The sequence below is a fragment of the Brassica rapa genome, chromosome A02 (genome assembly GCF_000309985.2).
Source record: "Brassica rapa cultivar Chiifu-401-42 chromosome A02, CAAS_Brap_v3.01, whole genome shotgun sequence".
Lineage (NCBI taxonomy): Eukaryota > Viridiplantae > Streptophyta > Magnoliopsida > Brassicales > Brassicaceae > Brassica > Brassica rapa.
In genome coordinates, this window is record NC_024796.2 from 3,176,860 (window position 1) to 3,200,621 (window position 23,762).

The 23,762-nt window shown below is 39.3% G+C and overlaps 5 protein-coding genes and 1 long non-coding RNA gene across 7 annotated transcripts; 5 read left to right on the forward strand and 1 right to left on the reverse strand.

The window, feature by feature from the left end:
* The first annotated feature begins 63 nt into the window (after window positions 1–63).
* Window positions 64–1,948, forward strand: LOC103851069 (heat stress transcription factor A-1b). Its single transcript, XM_009127894.3, has 2 exons — window positions 64–568; window positions 697–1,948. Exons 1-2 carry the CDS (start codon window positions 314–316, stop codon window positions 1,768–1,770), a joined length of 1,329 nt encoding a protein of 442 aa, XP_009126142.2. The 5' UTR covers window positions 64–313; the 3' UTR covers window positions 1,771–1,948.
* LOC103851068 lies at window positions 1,859–3,419 on the reverse strand. Its single transcript, XR_629736.3, has 4 exons — window positions 3,230–3,419; window positions 2,477–2,629; window positions 2,284–2,384; window positions 1,859–2,204 (listed from the first exon to the last, which is right to left on the reverse strand). It is a non-coding gene; the product is annotated as an uncharacterized LOC103851068 (long non-coding RNA).
* A 246-nt stretch (window positions 3,420–3,665) lies between these two features.
* Window positions 3,666–5,833, forward strand: LOC103851070 (binding partner of ACD11 1). The gene is made up of 5 exons (XM_009127896.2): window positions 3,666–3,837; window positions 4,259–4,362; window positions 4,546–4,612; window positions 4,851–4,925; window positions 5,156–5,833. The coding sequence occupies exons 1-5, from the start codon at window positions 3,832–3,834 to the stop codon at window positions 5,663–5,665; spliced, it is 762 nt and encodes a 253-aa protein (XP_009126144.2). The 5' UTR covers window positions 3,666–3,831; the 3' UTR covers window positions 5,666–5,833.
* Window positions 5,834–6,087: 254 nt separating this feature from the next.
* On the forward strand, window positions 6,088–9,387 carry LOC103851247 (external alternative NAD(P)H-ubiquinone oxidoreductase B4, mitochondrial-like). The gene is given in 7 exon segments (XM_018656528.2): window positions 6,088–6,573; window positions 6,786–7,056; window positions 7,316–7,987; window positions 8,072–8,176; window positions 8,620–8,654; window positions 8,656–8,878; window positions 8,956–9,387. Coding segments are annotated over 7 exon segments (1,725 nt in total). The 5' UTR covers window positions 6,088–6,484; the 3' UTR covers window positions 9,286–9,387.
* Window positions 9,388–10,089: 702 nt separating this feature from the next.
* Window positions 10,090–12,946, forward strand: LOC103851071 (probable arabinosyltransferase ARAD1). The gene is made up of 9 exons (XM_009127897.3): window positions 10,090–10,757; window positions 11,044–11,217; window positions 11,305–11,462; window positions 11,544–11,691; window positions 11,768–11,883; window positions 11,960–12,098; window positions 12,180–12,290; window positions 12,403–12,471; window positions 12,564–12,946. The coding sequence occupies exons 1-9, from the start codon at window positions 10,122–10,124 to the stop codon at window positions 12,705–12,707; spliced, it is 1,695 nt and encodes a 564-aa protein (XP_009126145.2). The 5' UTR covers window positions 10,090–10,121; the 3' UTR covers window positions 12,708–12,946.
* Window positions 12,947–17,245: 4,299 nt separating this feature from the next.
* On the forward strand, window positions 17,246–23,530 carry LOC103851073 (cellulose synthase-like protein D2). 2 transcript variants are annotated; one of them, XM_009127902.3, is made up of 5 exons: window positions 17,246–18,204; window positions 18,335–18,408; window positions 18,599–19,481; window positions 20,197–21,004; window positions 21,542–23,530. In XM_009127902.3, the coding sequence occupies exons 3-5, from the start codon at window positions 18,613–18,615 to the stop codon at window positions 23,285–23,287; spliced, it is 3,423 nt and encodes a 1,140-aa protein (XP_009126150.1). In that variant the 5' UTR covers window positions 17,246–18,204; window positions 18,335–18,408; window positions 18,599–18,612; the 3' UTR covers window positions 23,288–23,530. The 2 variants fall into 2 exon arrangements, with proteins under 2 accessions (XP_009126150.1, XP_009126147.1); XM_009127899.3 differs by lacking the exon at window positions 18,335–18,408.
* Window positions 23,531–23,762: the final 232 nt, after the last annotated feature.

Consider the following 23,762-nt stretch of genomic DNA (forward strand, 5'->3'; position numbering starts at 1 on the left):
TAAAGAACAATATTTTATAAGACGGTCAATAATTTGCCACGTGGGAAAAGTACTGAGATGCAGATAAAGCTTCTACCGAATAAAAAAATTGAAATCCGGTTTCATCCGGTCTTTCCATAACCGAACTAAATCAAACCGAACCATGACTGCTTCTTCCTCAAGAAGTCCTTTCTCTCTCCCTCAGCTCGAAAGATCAAAGGTTGAATCTTTCTCTCTTGCGAGTCTCTCTGTATGTGTGTTGAGCTCGTGAATCAATCCCAACCAACCAATCCATCGCCTGCTTTAGTGGAGTAGCTCTTGCTTTTTTCCTTTTATGGAATCGGTTCAATCCGCACCGTCAGCGAACTCAAACTCGCCGTCTATCCCTCCGCCGGTGAGCTCAGTGCCACCTTTTCTGAGCAAAACCTACGACATGGTTGATGACCCTTCGACCAATGAGATAGTGTCTTGGAGCAGCGGGAACAACAGCTTCGTCGTCTGGAACGTCCCTGAGTTCTCCAAAGTGCTCTTGCCTAAGCATTTCAAGCACAATAATTTCTCCAGCTTCGTTAGGCAGTTAAATACATACGTAAGCATCACTAATAAAGGTTTAAACTTTAAAGTGTTAGTTGATGATGGTTGTTACATTGATGTTTTGCATCTAATGTGCGGTTTGGTTGTTAGATCTTTATAGTCTCTTTACACTCTTGTGTCTAGGGATTCAGAAAAGTTGATCCAGATCAATGGGAATTTGCAAATGAAGGATTTTTAAGAGGACAAAAGCAACTATTAAAGGGCATTGTAAGGAGAAAGCCTCAGAATCAGCAACAAACTCAAGTTCAGAACTCATCTGTTAGCGCTTGTGTGGAGGTGGGGAAGTTTGGAATAGAAGAAGAGGTGGAAAGACTCAAGCGTGACAAGAACGTGCTTATGCAAGAGCTTGTGAGGCTGAGGCAGCAGCAACAAGCTACCGAACACCAGCTGCAGAACGTGGGACAGAAAGTTCAGGTGATGGAGCAGAGGCAACAACAAACGATGTCGTTTCTGGCAAAAGCGGTTCAGAGTCCCGGTTTCTTGAACCAGTTGGTGCAGCAGAATAGTGATGGCAATAAGCATATTCAGGGAAGCAACAAGAAGAGGAGACTTCCTGGAGATGAAGAGGAGAGTTGTGGAGAGCTTAACCGTCAGATTGTTAGGTACCAGCCGTCTATAAACGAAGCAGCACAAACTATGCTTAGACAGGTCTTGAATAGAAGTAGCTCACCGGTTTCAAACAATCCTGAGAGTTTCCTCTTGAGTGATGCTCCGAGTTCTAACTCTCCCAACTCAGCTCACTCAGCAATGAATCAAGTACACGAGGCAGGTTTGGTGGATCATCCTCAAGCTGTTCCAAGTCCAAGCCAAGGAGGAGTAGCAGCTGCATCGTTTTGGAGCCCTGAATCTGAATTAGTTGGGCTCGAGACAGGTGATGGAGTGTGTTTCGATCCAATAATGGCTGCTTTAGGTGGCTCGCTAGAAATAGAAAGCGATGAAGTTTCTCCTTTAGGTGAGGGAGAGATGACTGAGTTACAGAACGAGGTCCCTAAGCTGCCAGGAGTCCAAGATTCATTCTGGGAACAGTTCTTTGCTGATGAAACCGCGGTGATTGGTGAAGGAGACGTCATTATTTCAGAAGCAGTGGAGAACTGTGAGATGGTAATGGAGCAAGAACCGAAGGAGTGGAAGCAACAAGAAATGAACCATCTTACTGAACAAATGGAACTTCTTTCTTCAGAAGCACAGAGGAAATGAAGGTAAGAACATGAGGAAGTTATATGCATTGTTGTTATTTCTTGTAGATGTTGATCTACAGGGGAGACTATCATTACCACTATGCTTGTGAATAATCAAATCTTAGAGTGGATATTTTGCTCTGCCTTTGTTTCTAATACATGTTACTTTTGAGTGAAAACATCATCCGTATCACTAATGGTAAGATGGATTACTATATAAAGGATTCACACGATGAGAAGTTGAGGTTCGATTTGATTACATGTGAATGACGATGGAGTAAAAAGAATCTGTACAGTAGATATTTCTTTAATGGGTAATTTGTATAGCTTCCTTGACTCAAGTCTTCGTTTCATGCTTGAAAAATGAAGACTGGAGGAGTTTGATGCTCAGACCAATACAACGATGATGGTAATGAGTAGAACAATCCCAAAAATGAGAATAAGAAGGCATGTCTGCAACAAAAGTAAAACATACGAAACTTAGCTTACAGAATCATAGAACTGAAAAGTTAAAGAGTCACTTAGAGTATACCAAAGATGAGTTTGCTCTTTGAGTTTTAGATGCTTTTCTGAGTTGAGAAGTGGCCTGTGCAGTTGCAGCTTGCGAGTTATCAATGTTAGAGCTGATGTCATCTGCCAAAACAGACATTATAGGTGTTTCTTAGATTTTAAAGAGGCAAATGAGACTGGAAAGTTTACATTTACGGTTGTTTGGGATTACTTACCGATCATAACTCCTTGACCATTCACTAAAACAGCTAGATCTTTGAAGATTTCATTCACTTCACCAATCTGTTCTTGAATTTCTCTAATTCCTTGCTCTCTTTCCTCGATTATTGTTTCATTGAATGTTATCTCGTTATCTAGACACTACTTGCCTGGAACGAGAATAATAAGAAGTTAATAGCAAGACGCTGCAAGATATGAGTTAACACAAAATGCTCAAACAGAGAAGATGGATCTAAAGGGGGATTTCATGGCCTTAGAGCATGTGCATTGAGAGTTTATAGGAAAAGTTCACACAGAAATCAAGAAAAAATAATAATAAAATAAGTAAATCACATGAACTCCTCTCTCCTAAAGCTCTTTGGGCTGAACCCCTCTCTCCTAAAGTTCATCACTGTAGCGCGGGCCCCACGTGTCGTGGCGGCCCGCGATTGGTCTAGTTTTTTTTTTTTTTTTTTTTTTTTTAAAAAAAATCAAAAAGAAAAAGAGAAAAAGTTTAATAATAAAAAATTGAAAAGATGAACCCCAAGGGGGGGTTCATTGATGTACATGCTCTTACAAAACTTGGGAAACTATGTTAACCCAATTTTAAACTTACATCCACAATTTAAAGCTACAGTTAGTACTTAGTTAAGGAAAAGAAAAAGTGAAAGACTCAAACTGAATGCAGGACTTCTGTATATTCTAAATAAAGGATCATGTGAATTAGCAAAATAATATGCTACAGTACACAGCCAGATCATACTCCTCACCTTGATTGTAGAAGACGAGTTTGTAGCTGGGAGGTCCTTAAAGATTCAATATCCAGTTCCTCTGCATTATAGCTGCATGGAGCGGCATAACAATGAAGCATGTATAAGTAAGATTCAAATTCCACAAACAACAAGTTTATTATTCTACATTAATCAAGCTCCTCCTTTATACAAAACACCCATAATAACATGTGAGAGTGTATAATAATACAGAGAGTTTATATTTTCCTCATTTGGGAAAGAGCAAATTTTTATTTATCTCATGTGTACGTACGTATATGGTGGTGGAGGGAACATTTATTAATACGTACAAAATGAGTTGGCCGGCTGCGCCGCGCTGTCAATTTCAATGAAGCCCAGTGCGATGAATATAAAGCCCGTTTTGTTAAGACAAGGGCCCATTAAGAGGATTAAAATTACTAAAATAGGTTTAATCGGCGTAACGCAACCCCCACACACGTGAAGTGTCATAGAAAAGGCATTTCAAGACGCGCTTCCCCTTGTCCTCTATACACATCAATCTCGAAGTGCGTTTTCTCTTGAATCTGCGTTACAAAGCAATCACCACTTCTCTTCCCCAGCTACGAAGATCAACAACATCAATGGCGGTTTGTTCTTGATTTTGGTTGCTGCTATTTGCTAATTCGATGATGATTGATTTGTGTATCTATCGGTGTTGATCTGTGTATGGGAACTCTAGATTGATTCCGTTAGATGATTTTGATTCCCGTTTTGTGAATTTGTTTGACGAACGATGTTGAGATTAGCAGTTAGCTTTCACTCAGTTTGGTTGTGGAAACAAATCATCTGACTTTTAGAATGTTTAACTGCCATTTATGTTGATGTTCTCTTCTTTTTATGTTGTTTAATTAATGTGAAGATCACAGTCAATCTAGGCTTCTTTGTCATTATATGGAACTTTTGATCGGTTATATATATACTTGGATGCAGAGAGTTTCATCAAACACTTATTTGATTGTTTTCATTAATGTATCTTAACCCTTTTTAATCTTGGTGATGAGTTGACAGATAAGATCAGTAAAAGTTGGGAATCTCTCCTCAGGAGCAACGGAGCATGATATCAAAGAGTTCTTCTCTTTCTCCGGTGAAGTTGAAAGCATTGACATCCAAGGGTTAGTAATTAGCTTATTCCCTATAGCTTCTTTTTGTTTTTTTCTTTTCTTTCTGTTGTTGTTTCTTGTTTGAGTAAGTGATGGTGAAATCAAAAGCCATTTGAAAGGAATGGAGCGTTAGATAAGTTTTCTCCTAATGTTATATTTACTCCAAGCTTCTTTTGTTTTCTTTTTAACTAGCAGTGATGAGCATAGTGCCTATGTGACATTCAAAGATCCTCAAGGAGCAGAGACCGCTGTGCTCTTATCAGTGGGTTCACTCTTATTCCCCCTTATTATACATTCAACTAGTACATATATATGCTAAGTTCAGTATGACTGTTAGCTTTATTCTCAAGAATTACTTCCACTTTTTTTGTCCTGATGGAACCCATTATGTATCTGGAGTAGATAACTACAAGTAAACTTAGTTTTTTTTTTTATAACTTTCAAAAACTTGAACACTAGTAATTGCAATCATCATACTAACAACTAGGGATGTTTTTCAGGGTGCAAGTATTGCCGATCAGTCCGTCGTCATTGAGATGGCTCCTAACTACACTCCACCTGCTGCCCCTCATGCTGTAAGGTTTTCCATCTTGAGCGTATCTAATTATAGATATGATTTTTTTTTTTCCATTTATTAGGAGCCAGAAATCATTTCCGTTGATGTTTGGTTACTTATAAATCATTGATTATTTGTAATAACTTGCATAAATGTAAACCTCTCTTGAGTCGATCTTTAACACTCTTTAGTAACAGCAGACTGTCTAAACAGCAATCTCTAAAGTTTTAATATGTGTTCATTTGTCAGGAAACACAGAGCGGTGGCGGGGGCGTCGCGGAATCAGTAGTTCAGAAGGCAGAAGATGTTGTGAGCACCATGTTAGCAAAGGGTTTCATCCTCGGTAAAGACGCCGTCGGCAAAGCAAAGGCTTTTGACGAGAAACTCGGTTTCACTTCAACCGCAACCGCAGGTGTTGCTTCCATAGACCAAAAAATCGGTCTAAGCCAAAAAATCACAGCGGGTACAAGCTTGGTGACCGAGAAGATCAAAGGTGTGGACCAAAGCTTCCAAGTCACAGAGAGAACCAAGTCTGCCTTTGCGACAGCGGAACAGACGGTGAGCAGCGCGGGAACCGCCGTGATGAAAAACCGCTTTGTGTTAACGGGTGTGAGCTGGGCGGCAGGAGCGTTCAACAGAGTTGCTAAAGCGGCTGGAGAGGTTGGACAGAAGACAAAGGAAAAGGTTGAAGCTGAGCAACCACCACAACCGTCGCAGTCAGAGCAGCAAGCACCAGAAGGGTATTCTCCGCTTCACTGAAAACGTTGTGTTTTTTTCTTTTGGGAACTTGTTCTTTTTTTTTTGTCTTTTGGATGTATTATAAAACATATGTTTGCATCTTCTATATTCCTAGTTGGGGTTTTTTTAAAAGTTATTGTGTTCACTAATCTCTTTCGGGTCGTTAAGGAGCAGCGTTAATTCACATCATACTAATCTTATATCCATTTTCGATGTTATTCACTAATCTAACATACACTTTGGGTCGTTGAGGGGCATGGATAGAGCTTCTTGTAGATGCATCAGCGTTACACTTGAAACCATATCTCTTGCCTTCATCTGGGAATTTTTTTCAAGCTTTGATTGTGAAATGAAAAGCCTTTTGATCACTTACTTGTACCATTATTTGCAAGGATTGAAGTTAATGAGTCTGAGCCTCTTTTGTTTGGTTTCATGTTCCAACTAGTATCAGTAACGAACATTGTGCTAATGTCAGATACTCAGATTGATGTGCTGTTATTATACTGAACGTAGTAGATGTAGGCATTGAACTACATATAAAATGTCGCGACTATTCAAGTTTAAGAAAAGTCAAACCTAAAAAAAAACATGTCCTTCCATATTTTGGAGGAGTTAAACGAGAATAATATTAAATGATATATTCCTTATTTACTTGGGCATTACTCCAATTTTCCTAAAAACCTCACCGTCTTTCCTTTCTTTGCTTTAGCCTCTCTACTTTTTAAAAACGTAGGGTTTTATAGTTTCCAGTTCTGCTTATTCACATTGGTAGCCTCTTTTCCAAAGTTTATATTTATTTTGGAGGCTGAGAAATTTGCAGAAACATTCGTCATAATCATCATGAGTACCCGTAGCTTCTGCAAGAGAGCTTACAGCTTCTTCAAGGCTTACCCTTCTGCTTCCAAGCTTCTTCTTCTCAGTACCTGCAGGTCTCTCCTTTAGTTTCCTTTACATGTGCTTCACCATTCCATTCTTCTTTCTTCCTATATATATTATTTACACACCTCGTTTAGCTCTTATAAACGTGTATAAATATACTTTGACTGGTTCATTAGATCTGGTTTTCATAACATCTTATGATTTTTTCTGTCTTTGTCATCTCTCTCTGACCTTTGTCGTATCATGTCTTTTTTTTCTCCAGCGGTGGCGGTCTACTAGTGTATTCAGACTCGAGTCCATCGAAGCGTACATTAACAGCAGATGGCCAAGAAATCAAGAAGAAGAAGGTGGTTGTTCTCGGGAGTGGCTGGAGCGGCTACAGCTTCTTGAGCCACTTCAACAACCCTAACTACGACGTTCAAGTTGTCTCTCCTCGCAACTTTTTCCTCTTCACGCCTCTCTTGCCAAGTGTCACCAACGGCACCGTTGAAGCTCGTAGCATTGTTGAACCCATCCGTGGCCTTATGCGCAAGGTAGGTTCGAAAAATATTTATTAATCATTTAATATTTTTATAAACTTACAAATAATTTTTATTTAGAAAAACATATTTTTGTAGTGGTTTATTTGTATCTAAATTATAATAATATAAAATTCAATTAAGATATTTTATCATTTTTATAAACTAATTTTTATTCACTTTTTATTTTACAGTTAATATTTATATGTTATTCTACTCTTATATTTCATTACATTTTCATGTTTTTGTCTGATTCTGTGCTAATCTATCTCAGAAAGGATTTGAGTACACAGAGGCAGAGTGTGTCAAGATCGATCCATCCAACAAGAAGATCCATTGCAAGTCAAAGGATAGCACAAGCCTCAAAGGCACAACAGAGTTTGACATGGACTACGACATTCTAGTCGTAGCGGTTGGAGCCAAGCCTAACACATTCAACACCCCTGGAGTTGAGGAGCACGCCCATTTCCTCAAGGAAGCAGACGATGCTCTCAAGATCCGTCGCTCAGTCATAAACTGTTTCGAGAGAGCGTCTCTTCCTGATCTAACCGAAGAAGAGAGGAAAAAGATTCTTCACTTCGTTGTGGTCGGTGGAGGACCAACCGGTGTCGAGTTCTCAGCTGAGCTACATGACTTCTTGGTCGAGGATGTGGCTAAGATATACCCAAAGGTGCAAGAGTTCACGAGAATCACTCTTCTCGAAGCAGGCGACCACATTCTCAACATGTTTGACAAGAGGATCACTGCTTTTGCTGAGGAGAAGTTCCAGAGAGACGGTATTGATTTGAAGACGAAGTCTATGGTTGTTGGAGTGACTGCTGATGAGATATCTACAAAGGAAAGGGGAAGTGGTGAAGTTGTGTCTGAGCCTTATGGTATGGTTGTGTGGTCGACAGGTATTGGTTCACGTCCTGTTATCAAGGACTTTATGCATCAGATTGGTCAGGTTAGACTTCATATCGAGCTTGACTATAATCAAATCATTTGGTTCTTGTCCATCTAAGTGGATTACTGAGTATATGTGTTACAGGGTCAGAGACGTGTCTTGGCAACTGATGAATGGCTTAGAGTGGAGGGATGTGACAGTGTCTATGCTTTAGGTGACACTGCAACCATCAACCAACGTAGAGTCATGGTAACGTTTCAACACTTCTATATAGGCTTGTGGGTTGGTTCAACATAAATTTTACCAAATTAACCAGAAATAAAGTTCGATTTGGTTCAGTTCAGTATTTTGTTAGTTCGTTTAGTTGGTTATATTTTGGTTTAGTTGTGTTCAAATTTTGGATAAATTTTGTTTAATTCAGTTAGTTCGGTTATTTCTGTTTGAAAACTGGCTAGTTTGGTTCGAGTTTTTGGTATAGTTTGGTTATTATTGTTTTTAGTTAAAAAAAAAATCGAAGTAACCGATTAGAAACTGAACTTTTTTAAAAAGTCCCACTGAATCCAACCGAACCAACGAAACATTTCGGTTTGGTTTGGTTCAAAATTCAGCCCTACTTCTATATGTATTTCCTTGTGTCATGTATCAAACGATGAGTGACTTGTCAGAGTTTAATGTTTGGTTATGTTTGTCAGGAAGATATAGCTGCAATATTCGGTAAAGCAGAAGGGAGAGACAGGAACATTGAACAAGAAAGAGTTCAAAGGTGTGGTGAAAGACATATGCCAGAGGTACCCTCAAGTGGAGCTTTACTTGAAGAAGAAGAAACTTAGAAACATTGCAAACTTGCTCAAGAGTGCGAATGGCGATAACACAGAGCTCAGCATCGAAACGTTTAAGCAAGCTCTCTCAGAAGTTGATACTCAAATGAAGAATCTTCCAGCTACTGCACAGGTAAAGCTTCTTCTACTAGACACAGTATTGTACTCAAATGTTGTATCTCTCGTTCTGAATCTTGATTATATTAACAGGTTGCATCACAACAAGGGAAGTACCTTGCAAAGTGCTTCAACAAAATGGAGAAATGTGAGAAGAAGCCAGAGGGACCATTGAGGTTCAGAGGAGAAGGTCGACACCGGTTCCAGCCGTTTAGGTACAGACATTTTGGATCGTTTGCTCCGCTTGGAGGGGAACAGACAGCAGCTGAACTGCCTGGGGATTGGGTCTCCATTGGTCACAGCAGCCAGTGGCTGTGGTACTCGGTTTACGCAAGCAAGCTGGTGAGCTGGCGCACAAGGTCGCTTGTAGTCTCTGACTGGGTTCGACGCTTTATCTTTGGTCGTGACTCCAGCAGCATCTAAGCTTCTTGCTTCTCCCCCATTTTTTGCTTTCCTTGGTTGGAGCTCGTGGTTTTTACATTCACCTTCTTTTTTTTATCAAATACATTCACCTTAATTTTTTTTCCTTGAACTGCCAATAACAATGGCGAATGATTGAAATAACACACCTTATTTATCACGTCAGACGAGAAGTAAGATGACAAGTGGAATCCATGTTACACATAATAAAAAACAAGAAGTAATACTAAATATAGATATATAATCTAATGAATTAAACTATTTCTATAATTCTAAACCAGTGACAATTTTTTTTTGTAATTGCAGTTATTATTAGAAAAATTCATGGTTATGAAAATTGAAAAAAGGAGAGGAAAAGAGGTCCTGGGAACGTTATTGATCTTGCTTTCTTTTAGGGGTACGTGTTAGTGGGGATGAGATTTATAATGAGTCTAAATCTAGTGTTATTGGTTTATAGATTCTCATATTCTCATTAAAATCTATTGTTATTGGTTTGATGATTCTATAATTCTATACAAAATCATTTGTTATTCAAAAAGTTTAAATTTTAATGATTCTACAAATCTATTAAAGTAAGTGTTATTGGGAGTTAAATTCTTATCATTTTAACTCACAAATTAAGATTTTGAGAATACTACATGTTTACCTTGAATTCTTAGAATCATTACATTACTTTATTTTCATAGATTTTCACAACATACAAAATTCTCTACATCTCTTTCCAAATTTAACAAATCTCTCAACTTTTAAAATCAACAAACTCTATAAAAATCTAAGTCCCACTAACACTAACCTCGTGGGCCTGATAAAGGGCTATCTCATTTAGACCCACACAATCAATGAGTTCAATCCACCCGGTCCAATCTAATTTCTTAATCCCAAATAAACCAAACCAAACCAAAAATCAGAAATCAAAAACCGAAATGAACAGTCTCGTCGTCTTCTTCGTTGGCCGAGTAACAGAAGTTAGTAATCGAACTCGTATAGAGGAATCCGATCTCGCAATGGTTGGGAATCAACGTCATCACACTCCCCACAGACCCAGATCGAAAACTCTAATCTTCACGCTTCTCCTCTTCTCAATCTCTCTACTCGTCATCCTCTACACCTTCTCTTCCTCCTCCCGCCCTTCCATCTCCAATCCAAACAAATCCGACCGAACAGAAACGTCCTTCGTCGCCTCCCTTGAGCAATTCCTGATCCACAAGGCCCCGAAGCTCTCAATTAGAGACGACACTGTACATGGCGAGAGCGATGACGATGATCTTAAAAAACTCGATGAGAAGGTGTTCGAAAGAGAGAATCGATTGTTGATCGAAGACCCGGTTTATCCAATCGGGTTTCCGGTTAAGGTCTACGTGTACGAGATGCCAAAGAAGTTCACTTTCGATCTCCTCTGGCTGTTTCGCAATACTTACAAAGAGACTTCGAACGCCACTTCTAACGGTAGCCCTGTCCATCGCCTTATCGAGCAGGTAACTACTTAAAGTCTGAGACTTTGTTGAAAACAATCACACGAGAGAGTCAGAGAGAGATAAAAGAAGAAAGCTTTAATGATTTTGATAGACGATTGATTGAATTAGCTACTTGATTGACTACTTTAGATCCTTAAAGTCTTGAGACTTTGTTGAAAACAAGCACGAGAGAGAGATAAAAGTAGAAAGCTTTAATGATTTTGATAGACGATTGATTGAATTTGAGCCCTACACTTTGTGATCAGGCTTTGTTTAATTGTTTCTCATTCATTTGTGTATAATGCAGCACTCTGTTGATTATTGGTTATGGGCTGATCTGATCTCTCCTGAGTCCGAGAGGCGTTTGAAGAGTGTGGTGAGGGTTCATCAGCAGCATGAAGCTGATTTTTTCTACGTTCCGTTTTTCACTACGATCAGCTTCTTCTTGTTGGAGAAGCAGCAGTGCAAAGCACTCTATAGGGTGTGAGTGAGCTTTGATTGTTATATGTTTTTTACATTAGAGAGCTAAGCTTCCGTTTTAGTTAGAAAGTTAGTTTTGTGAGTGTAGGAAGCTGTGAAGTGGGTAACTGATCAGCCTGCTTGGAAAAGATCTGAGGGAAGGGATCATATCTTTCCTATTCACCATCCCTGGTCTTTTAAGACTGTCCGCAAATTTGTGAAGAACGCAATCTGGCTTTTACCTGATATGGACTCCACTGGGAACTGGTGACTCCAGATCTTCTTAGTCATGTAGTCTGCTCTCCTAGGTGTACATTGTTGATTCTGTTTTGAACTTTGGTCTTGTAGGTATAAGCCTGGGCAAGTCTCACTTGAGAAAGACCTGATTCTTCCTTATGTTCCCAATGTTGATAGATGTGATGACAAATGCTTGTCAGAAAGTGCACCAAAGAGGACCACTCTTCTTTTCTTCCGAGGGCGGCTTAAGAGGAATGCTGTAAGAGTCATGCCAATCTTCTACCTTATCTTAAAATTTGTCTCTCATGATTTGGCTATTTGAAATGCTGTCTTAGGGAGGTAAAATACGTGCCAAGCTTGGTGCAGAGCTAAGTGGTGTTAAGGATGTAATCATCATTGAGGGGACTGCCGGAGAGGGAGGCAAAATAGCAGCTCAAGTAGGCATGCGTAGGTAAGCACTAGGTTGCTTCCTAACCGTTTGGTTGCGATACAGTTTTTTTTTCTAACTGTGTCTGCCTTTCTAGCAGATCTTTATTCTGTTTGTGTCCTGCTGGTGACACACCATCCTCGGCGAGATTGTTCGATGCCATAGTTAGTGGCTGTATACCTGTTATAGTCAGTGACGAGTTGGAACTTCCTTTCGAAGGAATACTTGATTACAAGAAGGTATATGTCAAAGAAAGAAAAAACTATTACATTGGCATTCACAATTTTCTTGGCTCACATTTATTTATTTATTCCTCTCAGGTGGCTGTGATTGTTTCTTCTAGTGATGCAATACAACCAGGGTGGCTTGTCAATCATCTGAGAAGCTTTGTACCATCCCAAGTCAAGAAATTCCAGAGTAGCCTTGCTCAAGTAAGTCCTATCTTTCCAAATGACACGAACCAACGTTCATAGTTTTCCTTACACGCATTGGTGGATCTCTATATATCTTCTAAGGAGTATGGTTATTTTCATATTTTTCCAGTACTCGCGGCATTTCGTATATTCGAGTCCTGCTCAGCCACTAGGTCCAGAGGATTTGACATGGAGAATGGTATGTACCTCCCAGAGGATGCTGTTTGCATGTACTGCAATGTCAAAAAATCTTAGATTGAGAAAAGATTGATGTTCTTGTTGTAATGACAGATGGCAGGAAAGCTGGTGAACATCAAGCTTCACACGAGGAGATCACTACGGGTTGTGGAAGGATCTAGGAGTATTTGCAGATGCGATTGCTGGAGGCGTAACTCTACTACAGCCTCTAATTCGTTGAGTCCTCTCTTGTCTTAAGAGCCATGACCGCACTTCACGTTCTCAGTCTTGGAAGTCTCCCCTGGATAATGTAGTAACAGTAGTAGACTCAAAAGAGGCGATTGAAATTTCTTATCATGTACAATTTCACCAGTTCTTACTATTTCATATCCGACCCAGGAAATAATCTGGTCTAAGATGGTGTGTATTATGGATTCATTTTGCGTATAAGATGAATGTTTATATTTTCAAAATAAAAATAAATTCAGGTTTGAAAATAGAAGACATGGGTAGACAGACGTTACTACGTGTGTGTTTTGATAACTAATAGTATTACGAGAATTATTGGGTGTTAGTATTTTACTCTCTTAAATATGGAAGTGTTGACCAAAGCTGCGTTACGTAAAAAAAAAAAAAAAAAAAAAAAAAAGCTGCGTTACGTACACACGTTATTTATTTTATACCATTAGATCATTAATAATAGGGCAATTGTCAATAATAGCACATTTTGAAGTTTATGTCTCAAAAATAGCACTAGAAGGAGAAAGTCACAAAAATGACATTCATTAAAGGGTAAAATATCCCTAATACCCTTGGTTTAAAATTAAATAAACAAATAAAAATTAAATAAAAATAAATAAAATAAAATAAAAATGAAAAAAAAAATATATATAGTTTCAGATTATATGTTTTCAGATTCGAAATTTTTATAATTTTTTTTTTGAAATTTTTTTTTTATTTTTTTCAAATTTTATTTTTATAATTTAAAAATACTTTTTGAAACTGTTTTTAAAATTTTTATTTTTTATTTTAGTTTTTATTTTTTATAAAATTTTAAACTCTAATTCTAAAACCCCACCCTAGGCCTGGGCGTTCGGTACACCGTTCGGGTTCGGTTCGGTTATTGTGGATTTCGGTTATTCGGATTGAAGCTTAAAAGTCCCATTCGGTATTTTTAACTTTCCAGTATGGTATCGGTTCGGAACCCATCGGGTTCGGACCGGTTCGGTGCAGCTGATCAAGATCCATGTAAAACCGATATATAAATGGATCATGTTCGAGTTCGGTTTTCTTGTATCCAAAGTAACCAAAGTAGACGTCAAAGAACCGAAAATAACTTAAATAACTCATAAATCCGAAACCAAAAACACATAATCCAAAATCAAACACACATAAGTTTGAACTTAAAACGAAAACCTTACATCCAACGAATTCAAAAGCATAAAAAGTACTAAAGAAACAACTTCAATTTGCTCAAATTCCAAACACAAAAGACAATCTTCTTGTAGAACCCTTACTCCAAGACTGTTGCATCTCCATTCTCTGCAAAATATAAGTAAAATTGTTCATTCATGAACTCAAAGCGAATAAGAGTGACTCGAACATCTCATTTTACTCTGATACGTTGACATAAATAGTAAGAGAATAAGAGTGATCAGTGTTACCTCTTTCGAGTCTGTCATCATCCGCAAGATCTTCGAGAACTTGTGCATTTGAAGGCAGTCTTGACTCCATCTGCAGATCTTGTTTCATCCACTGTTCTGAACACATTAGAACTTCAACCATATAGTGTGTAAGACAGCTCCTATGTGGTTCAAGCATCCTCCCACTAGTGCTGAATGCACTCTCTGAAGCAACTGAAGAAACCTGCATCGCCAAAACATCTCGAGCAATCTCTGATAACACTGGAAACCTGGCTGAGTTCGTTCTCCAGTACGACAGAACATCATACTCCATTCCAATCATCAAATCCGGGTTTTCCACACTTTCTCTGAGGTATGTTTCTAACTCATCTCTTTTCTCTCTAACCCCAATCTCATTCAGCTTCTGTTTGTACCTATAGAAAATGTATAGAAAATATTTAAAAGGTTATTGCATAGAAGAAAATGTATAAAAATGTATCAAAGATTGTACCTAACATCAATCCGCTTGTAGCCAACACAATCATCAACTATCTCCATTCTTTCAATAGCCTGCTCTCGAGAAGACTCTGACGTTTTGTTAGGCTGAGATGATTGGTCATCTGGATCAGTACCGCCACCTAATCTTGTACTGTATTCCTTGAACAAACTTCTCAAGACACTGATCAAAGAGTCGAACATCTCATTATACTCGACTGTGTCATTTCCATACAACTCCTCTAAGCACAACTTCACAAGCTCCAACTTCTTGCTCGGATCAAAGACAGTTGCAACCATCAGCATCTTGTTCAAATTCTTGAGACCGTCCCAATACTTGTCGAATTTTTTCAACATTTCTGTTGCCTTGGACTTCAACTCAGGATCATAGCTGTTGATGAGTGACATCAGATTTGTCGCAATGGTGACCACCTCTTCGTAACACTTATGAGAGTTAAGGGAAGTTGAAGCTGATACCACCAAGGTTGAGTTGTAGAAGATCATCAGAAACCTGCACAATTTCTCGACTGCATTCCAATCTTTATGCTCAGGAGGACCAATCCTTTTAGAACCAGCTTCTATCTCACAGAAATAGTCGTTGTAGAGCTTGTCTTCTGCCACCATCTTGTCAAAGGCCACCTTGAACTTCTGAGCTGTTGTCAACATCAGGTATGTTGAATTCCACCTTGTCTTGACATCCAAAGGCAAGCTTCCTCTTGATATCTTACCCGAGTCAACCTTAAGCTCAAAAGACCTCAACCTATTTGTATGCGATCTAACATACGAGACAGCATTTCTGATAGCAGCCACATTCTGATCTATTTCAGCCATTCCATCCCTCACAATCAGGTTTATAATATGAGCACTACATCTCATATGCAAGAATTCACCATATAAAACTAGAGACTGATCAGAAACTAATGCAAATGCACTCTGAAACTTCCTTAATGCTGAAGTATTCGCAGTTGCATTGTCAACAGTAACACAAAAGACCCTCTCAATTCCCCATTCAACCAAGCATTCTAGTAAAACAGATGCTATAGTCTGACCTTTGTGATCCGTGACATGTTTGAATCCTATGATCAGCTTCTTCAGTCGCCACAAAGCATCAATATAATGCACCGTAATCACCATGTAGCTAGCACCTACAAAAAACATAAAGAACGTCAAACCCATATTTATATAGTGATGAATCAAATATATTTCTAATGCATTACCTGTTGTTTGGGAAACCCATATATCTGTAGTGATGGACACACGTTGTTTGTTGCATAAAAACCATTTCTTCAACGCCTCTTTCTTCTCCACATACGACTTGACGATGTTTTTGGTTAAAGTCCTTCTTGAATGAGGATTGTATCCTAGCTTTGCCTACAAACAAATATAACAGAAACATAAGCTTATATACGGGTAAAAAAAGCTTAAAGCAAGAAATGACACTTAAGAGTTAAGAACAACAAACCTTTTTACAGAAATGCTTCCATGCCACACTATCGACAAACGCTAAAGGTAGTTGGCCCAGCACAATCATCTCATTCGTTGCTTCTCTAAACACAGCTTCAGTAAGTTTACCCGCCTTCAGCTTTCCATCCTCAGATACATTTTCTTGTTTGTTTTTTTGAATTGCAGACCACGCTTGATGGTTTTTGCAAACCTCAAGATGCTTCCTCAAGTTTGTGGTCCCTGATGTGGTGAGACACGAGAAGTTTTTCTGACAGTAGTTGCATAGACACCGGTCTCTGTCCTCCTTAGTTCTTGTATAATGTTCCCACACATCTGATCTTGTAGGAAGGATCCGCTTCACTTTAGATGGTTGAGAACTCGCAGCACTAGATTGTTTCCTTTTGTCTCTGTTACTGTCGGGAGTTAGAAACTCTGCCTCATCTTCTTTGCTACGGGTTTCTCGATCAGGTGTTGATGTTGAGTCCATCTGCTTCAACGGAAACAATATGTCAGTGCACAAGTCCAAACCAATTTCGATTTCAATTTTCAAATACAAAACAGAGAGACAGACGATTTAGATAATCCTAAACAAGTTTCTAACTCAATTCGAAATATAAACAAGTTACTTCAGCTTCAATCTATAACATTAAACTGTTTTCAAACTATATAACGAGAATTTCAAGCGAGTTTCAGACAAAGAAGAACAAAGAAATAAGAAGAAGAACCTGTGATTGATTCCTTGAAAGCTCTGATGAAGCCGAATAGAGAGAATCCAGATGATTTATAGAGGCCCGATTGTACATTGCAATCTTTAAGAGGTTTAATCGAGGAGACCTTTTTGGGAACTAGGGTTCGTTTCAGACAAAGAACTAGAGAAGAGGAAAAGACGATGTATAAACGAGGAGTCGACATATGTATATGTGTAGTGTTGTCATTAAACCTCGGTTTAATCCGGGTTTTTAATCGGATAACGGGTTATAACCGACCCGACCCGACCTCCGAATTGCTGGATTCTCAAAACCCAATCGGGTTTTCCCTTACATCCATGACCGGTCCGAACCCGAAAATTTCACTCGGTTAGGGGTTCGGATTTCGGTTTACGTTAAAAGAGCCCAGGCCTACCCCACCCCTTAACTCTAAACCCTAAGGTTTGAATTAATTAACCCAAAGGGTATAGGTGTATATTTACCTCTTTAATGAAACCTATTTTTGTGACTTTGAGCCTTGAGTGCTACTTTGAGAACAAAAACTTGGTTTGGTGCTATCCTAGTCTTTTTCTCTAAATAATATGCTTTGAATATCATAAAAGTCTCGACGACCTCGTATTTTACTTCCTCTGAAAATTTTCCCAAAATACCATCTTCATTTTCTTTTCTTTTTCATCTTTTCATCTCTTCAATACAATTTCAAGGTGTGCTTACACGTTTTTGAGTCCCTACGACATTTTTTTTCTTGAAATTGGAAATCTTCTATATCGTACCAAATCACATATTTTAAAATGTTTAATTTCTTTTATTTTATTTCAATCAGTATATAAGAGAAAAAGAAACTTTGAATCCAACATACATACAAAAAATGGGAATATAGGAGGAATAGCAACATTGTTTATTAATTTCAGTATTCACCATAATAAAAATAATTTGACAAGAAGTTAAATAGTTTTATTTTTAACACAACAAGAAGTTAAATAGTCTTTCGTACTTTCTACCTTGTCCGAAAAACTTCAGCCCTAAACCAAAAAAAAACAAAAAACAAAAAAAAAGTCTGCTCCGTCCACCTGTTTCTCGGCGGTGGTCCACCTTCGTATCCGCTGTCTCCGCGTCAAAACTTTTTTTCTACTCTCAGTAATAAAATTGAAATCGAGCTGAGATCTTCCCTCTCGATTACTTCTCTTCTCTATTCAACAAAAGCTTAAGATCTTTGAATAGGATATTAAATACTTATTTTATTAGCAGGAGGAGTGCTCGAGTACTTGCTCACGACTAAGTTACTTTCTTCCCCCTATTCATATTCAAGTCTTTCTTCCTTTCACTATCATCATCTCTTCTCAAATTCTCAAATGCCTCTCGTCTCAAGTTGGCTGGCACGACTTGACCGCGTTGAACCATTCAGACAGATTTGTTAATTACAAAGTGTTATAACCCCAAGATCTGAGTTTCTTCTGATTCTCTCTTCCTCTGTCACGTACTCTTAAGGTAAACCAATCGTGGGTTTTTGTTTATTTTTTTAATCATTTTCCTATAAGTTCGTGGTGCGATCGTCTCTTATTGTCTGAATGTCATCTCATCTTTCTCTCTGTCTCTTTTATCACTTCTGGTGTTGAAGGAATATGTATTGGAAATTCAAGATTTCCTCGGATTTGAAATTTTGAAAACTACATAAAAGCTCTTCTTTTAAAGGTAAAGATGCCTTTTTATGTTGTACTTTGGTTTTCGAATTTGAAATAGATTGTTGTTGTTATTTATTGAACCCTTTAGATCCATGTAGTGATCTGTTTCTTGTAATGAAACTAAGGTTTTAAGATTTCTTCTATATTATGATCATTTTAGATATCTTTGTTTCTTCTCTGCTAAGCATCTGTTTCTTCAGGGATCTGCCAGGAAATGGCATCAAATAAACATTTCAGTAAAATTCCATCGAACCTATCAAACAACTCCGATGCCACCGATCCACCAAGACCTTACGTTCCCAACACAGTCACATTCGCTAGAAGAACCAACTCCGGCCGCTATGTCAACTACTCCAGAGACGACCTCGACAGCGAAATTGGCAGCGTGGACTTCAACAACTACACCGTCCACATGCCTCCGACGCCAGACAACCAGACAACGGACCCTTCCATATCCCAAAAAGTCGAAGAGCAGTACGTCTCCAACTCCATGTTCACCGGAGGATTCAACAGCACCACCAAGGCTCACCTCATGGACAAAGTGATCGAAACCGAGACCAACCACCCGCAGATGGCTGGCGCTAAAGGATCCTCCTGCGCCATCCCTGGCTGTGATGCTAAGGTGATGACCGACGGGAGAGGCCAAGACCTTCTCCCTTGTGAATGTGACTTCAAAATCTGTAGAGACTGCTTCGTGGATGCGGTTAAGACGGGTGGTGGGATCTGCCCCGGGTGTAAAGAGCCGTACAAGAACACGGATATGACCGACCAGGGTGATCAGCAGAGGCTTCCCGGGGGCGAGGGCGGCGGGTCGAAGATGGAGAGGAGACTGTCGTTGATGAAGTCGAATAATAAGTCGGCTATGGTGAGGAGTCAGACCGGAGATTTTGATCAGAACCAGTGGCTGTTTGAGACCAGTGGGACTTATGGTTATGGGAATGCGTTTTGGACGAAGGATGGGAACTTTGGGAGCGGTAAGGATGGAGATGGTGATGGTATGGAGACTCAAGATTTGATGAGCAAGCCTTGGAAGCCACTTACTAGGAAGCTGAATATTCCTGCTGCTGTTCTTAGTCCATACAGGTAACAGACAAAAGTATTTAGATCTTCACTTTTAATCCAGTTCTGTAAGCTCTTAATAGACAAAAGTGTCGGTTCGAATGACTGCTTGGACAAAACTAGCCATGGGCATTCGATTTTGGTTCGGTTTTGGTTCCGGTTCGGATTTTTTGTTCTCGGTTCGGTCCAGGTAACAAAGTTAGAAACCGGCTAATATCCGACATAATTTGCATCTGGTTTCAATTTGTTCCGTTTTTTTTGGCTAATTTGGGTTAAAATGTCAAAATCGGTTTTCGGATTAAATATCAGATGTTTTGAATTTTCGGATAAAAAATTTGAATATTTCGGATAATTCTATTATTTTGAATTAAAAAAAATTCTGACAATTCATTTTTTGGTATTTTGGTATATAAATAATATTTTAAAATTATTTTATCATTTCACTAAATATATTTAATATTTATAAGTATATAAATTATATCATAGAAATTTTGATATCCGTTTGGTTCTTGATTTGGTTCTGGTTCTTTGGTTCTAAAAATATAAAATCCGTTTGGGTTGATTTATGATCCAAACCGGAACCAAACCTCTTTTTCGGTTCGGTTAGGTTCTTGAATTCCGGATAAATGTGTTTATGCCTTAGACGAAACTAATGATATATAACATAGTTTCTGTAAAAACCTCATGACATTCAAAATATATATATATCTTAATAAAAATGTTATTTCTTTTCTCGCAGGCTTTTGATATTGATCCGTGTGGTTGTACTTGCATTGTTCTTGTCTTGGAGGATAAAGCATCAAAACCAAGATGCTATATGGTTATGGGGAATGTCTGTAGTTTGCGAGCTTTGGTTCGCCTTCTCTTGGCTTCTTGATCAGCTCCCTAAGCTATGCCCCGTTAACCGTTCCACTGATCTCCAAGTCCTTAAGGAGAAGTTCGAAACCCCAACACCAAGCAACCCGACAGGAAAGTCAGACCTTCCTGGTCTCGATGTGTTTGTCTCTACAGCAGATCCCGAGAAAGAACCTCCTCTGGTCACTGCCAACACCATTTTATCGATCCTAGCTGCTGATTATCCTTGTGAGAAGCTTGCTTGCTACGTATCAGATGATGGAGGAGCGCTTCTAACGTTTGAAGCCATGGCTGAAGCTGCTAGCTTTGCAAACATTTGGGTTCCTTTCTGTCGTAAACACACGATAGAGCCGAGGAATCCTGACTCTTACTTTAGCTTAAAGAGAGATCCTTACAAGAACAAAGTGAAACCTGACTTCGTCAAGGATAGGAGACGTGTTAAGCGTGAGTACGATGAGTTCAAAGTCAGGATTAACAGCTTGCCTGACTCCATCAGGAGACGTTCTGATGCTTATCACGCTAGAGAAGAGATTAAAGCCATGAAGATGCAGAGGCAGAACAGAGACGATGAGCTTTTGGAGCCTGTTAAGATTAAGAAAGCTACGTGGATGGCTGATGGTACTCACTGGCCTGGAACTTGGTTGACTTCTGCTAGTGACCACGCCAAAGGTGACCACGCTGGTATCATTCAGGTATAAAGTTGATTACTAATCCCTTTTTTAATTTTCTTGGACGTCAAGTTTCAGACTAGGCATGGACATATAAAATCGAAAACCAAACCGAGAACATAATGAGTATCTGAATATCTAAAATATAGTCTATATACTTAAAATACTAATTATACTTAGTTTTAAAATTAACAATATTTTTTTTAAAAGCCTATTTATAAACGGTACTATTCTAAAAACCAAATTGACCAAATTTTTTTTATCCGAATCATTTTAAAATTATCCGAAAGAACTTAATTATCCTAATAATTGTTATCTGAAATATTTAAATTTATATTGAATTATCCAAAATTACTAGAAACCCGAAATTTTATCAGATATTATCTAGTTTCTAACATTATTACTCTAAATGAACCGAAACCAAACCGAATTTTATAAATAACGAAATGGTTCTTATATCTCTAAAACCAAATAAAACGAACCGGAACAGAACGGAAAACCAAGCCCATCCGTATTTCAGACAATGGATCAACATCTCATTTTTGTCTCAACTGATGTCAGGTGATGTTGAAGCCACCTAGTGATGAGCCACTACATGGAGACTCCGAAGGTTTTATTGATCTAAACGATGTGGACATTCGTCTCCCTCTCCTTGTTTATGTCTCCCGTGAGAAACGTCCTGGCTATGATCACAACAAGAAGGCAGGAGCCATGAACGCACTAGTAAGAGCTTCTGCCGTCATGTCAAACGGAGCATTCATACTCAATCTCGACTGTGACCATTACATATACAACTCCGAGGCAATGCGAGAAGGTATGTGCTTCATGATGGACCGAGGAGGCGACCGTCTCTGCTACGTCCAGTTCCCGCAACGGTTCGAAGGTATCGACCCCTCTGATCGATACGCTAACCACAACACTGTCTTCTTTGATGTCAACATGAGAGCTCTCGATGGGCTTATGGGCCCGGTTTACGTCGGAACCGGTTGTCTCTTCAGGAGAATAGCTCTTTACGGGTTCGACCCGCCTCGGTCCAGAGAACGTTCCTCTGGCTGCTGCGGTTGTTGTTTCCCTCGTGGTAAGAAGAAGAAGAATCACATCCCTGAGGAGAACATAGCTCTGCGGATGGGTGAGTATGATGACGAGGAGATGAGTCTTTACTTAGTCCCCAAAAAGTTCGGTAACTCGACGTTCCTCCTCGACTCCATCCCCGTTGCTGAGTTCCAAGGCAGGCCTTTGGCGGACCACCCGTCTGTAAAAAACGGGCGGCCGCCCGGCGCGCTCACGATTCCTCGTGAGCTTCTGGACGCGTCCACTGTAGCCGAAGCTATCGCTGTTATCTCGTGCTGGTACGAGGATAAGACCGAGTGGGGGTCCCGTATCGGCTGGATCTACGGGTCGGTCACGGAAGACGTTGTGACGGGGTACAGAATGCATAACCGTGGGTGGAAGTCAGTTTACTGCGTGACGAAGCGGGATGCCTTCAGAGGCACGGCACCTATTAACTTGACGGATAGGCTTCACCAGGTTCTCCGTTGGGCTACTGGATCTGTTGAGATCTTCTTTTCGCGTAACAATGCGCTTCTCGCTAGCCCTAAGATGAAGATCCTCCAGAGAATCGCTTACTTAAACGTCGGTATCTACCCGTTTACATCGATCTTTCTTATCGTATACTGTTTCCTCCCTGCTCTGTCTCTCTTCTCTGGTCAGTTCATTGTCCAGACGCTTAATGTCACGTTCCTCGTCTACCTTCTCATCATCTCCATCACTCTCTGCTTACTCGCCTTGCTGGAGATCAAATGGTCGGGGATTTCACTAGAAGAGTGGTGGAGAAACGAACAGTTTTGGCTCATTGGTGGAACAAGTGCTCATCTCGCAGCTGTTCTTCAAGGCTTGCTCAAAGTCATAGCTGGAGTTGAGATCTCATTCACTCTCACTACCAAGTCAGGAGGAGATGACGTGGACGACGAGTTTGCGGATTTGTACATGGTCAAATGGACTTCGCTTATGATCCCTCCTATAACGATCATGATGGTGAACTTGATCGCTATTGCGGTGGGATTCAGCAGGACGATTTACGCTGTGGTTCCTCAGTGGAGTAAGTTGATAGGAGGAGTGTTCTTTAGCTTCTGGGTGTTGGCTCATCTTTATCCTTTTGCTAAAGGGTTGATGGGAAGGAGAGGGAGAACGCCGACGATTGTTTATGTGTGGGCTGGTCTTATTGCTATTACGATCTCTCTTCTTTGGGTTGCTATTAATCCACCGGCTGGTAATACTGAGATCGGAGGGTCTTTCAGTTTTCCATGATAGGTTTTGGTTGGTTGAATCGTTAAGTGCTTCTCAAGAAAAGTCACATTCGTTTGTTATATTTTTTTGTTATTTCTGTCTGATTAGGACAGAGATCGGCTAAATATAGTCTGAACGAGACGAGTGAATGTACTTACCACTTAGTTTCTGTCGTTTTTATTTTTCTTGTTCTCTCGTTGTATCATTTATAACATGTTTTTTTTTTCTCTTTTTACTGAGCAATAATATTTTTTTTTATTGAAACTAAATGGTCAATGCCAATAGATCCAAACATCATAATGAGGACAAAAGCACAATCAAGAGATCTATATAGTTCTGACAATTTGTAGACGTGTATCCAATCTTCATGACTCTACGTGCCAACCATGTGAGAAAGCAAAGCATTATTGTGATTACTTTTCAAACAAGAATCTAATGCATTGGACATTTAGAGGCATGATGTTTAGTAGATCTCAGAAGAAATTCGTCAAAATTA

Excerpts from the sequence above, each read along its gene's own strand:
- LOC103851071 (XM_009127897.3), top strand. The coding sequence starts at position 10,122 with ATGAGTTCAATCCACCCGGTCCAATCTAATTTCTTAATCCCAAATAAA. Across the intron at positions 11,463-11,543 it reads ATGGACTCCACTGGGAACTG|GTATAAGCCTGGGCAAGTCT; the intron begins GTGACTCCAGAT and ends TTGGTCTTGTAG. Across the intron at positions 11,884-11,959 it reads GCTCAAGTAGGCATGCGTAG|ATCTTTATTCTGTTTGTGTC; the intron begins GTAAGCACTAGG and ends CCTTTCTAGCAG.
- LOC103851069 (XM_009127894.3), top strand. The coding sequence starts at position 314 with ATGGAATCGGTTCAATCCGCACCGTCAGCGAACTCAAACTCGCCGTCT. Across the intron at positions 569-696 it reads TTAGGCAGTTAAATACATAC|GGATTCAGAAAAGTTGATCC; the intron begins GTAAGCATCACT and ends TCTTGTGTCTAG.
- LOC103851070 (XM_009127896.2), top strand. Across the intron at positions 4,613-4,850 it reads AGACCGCTGTGCTCTTATCA|GGTGCAAGTATTGCCGATCA; the intron begins GTGGGTTCACTC and ends GATGTTTTTCAG. Across the intron at positions 4,926-5,155 it reads CACCTGCTGCCCCTCATGCT|GAAACACAGAGCGGTGGCGG; the intron begins GTAAGGTTTTCC and ends TTCATTTGTCAG.
- LOC103851073 (XM_009127902.3), top strand. The coding sequence starts at position 18,613 with ATGGCATCAAATAAACATTTCAGTAAAATTCCATCGAACCTATCAAAC. Across the intron at positions 19,482-20,196 it reads GCTGTTCTTAGTCCATACAG|GCTTTTGATATTGATCCGTG; the intron begins GTAACAGACAAA and ends CTTTTCTCGCAG. Across the intron at positions 21,005-21,541 it reads ACCACGCTGGTATCATTCAG|GTGATGTTGAAGCCACCTAG; the intron begins GTATAAAGTTGA and ends AACTGATGTCAG.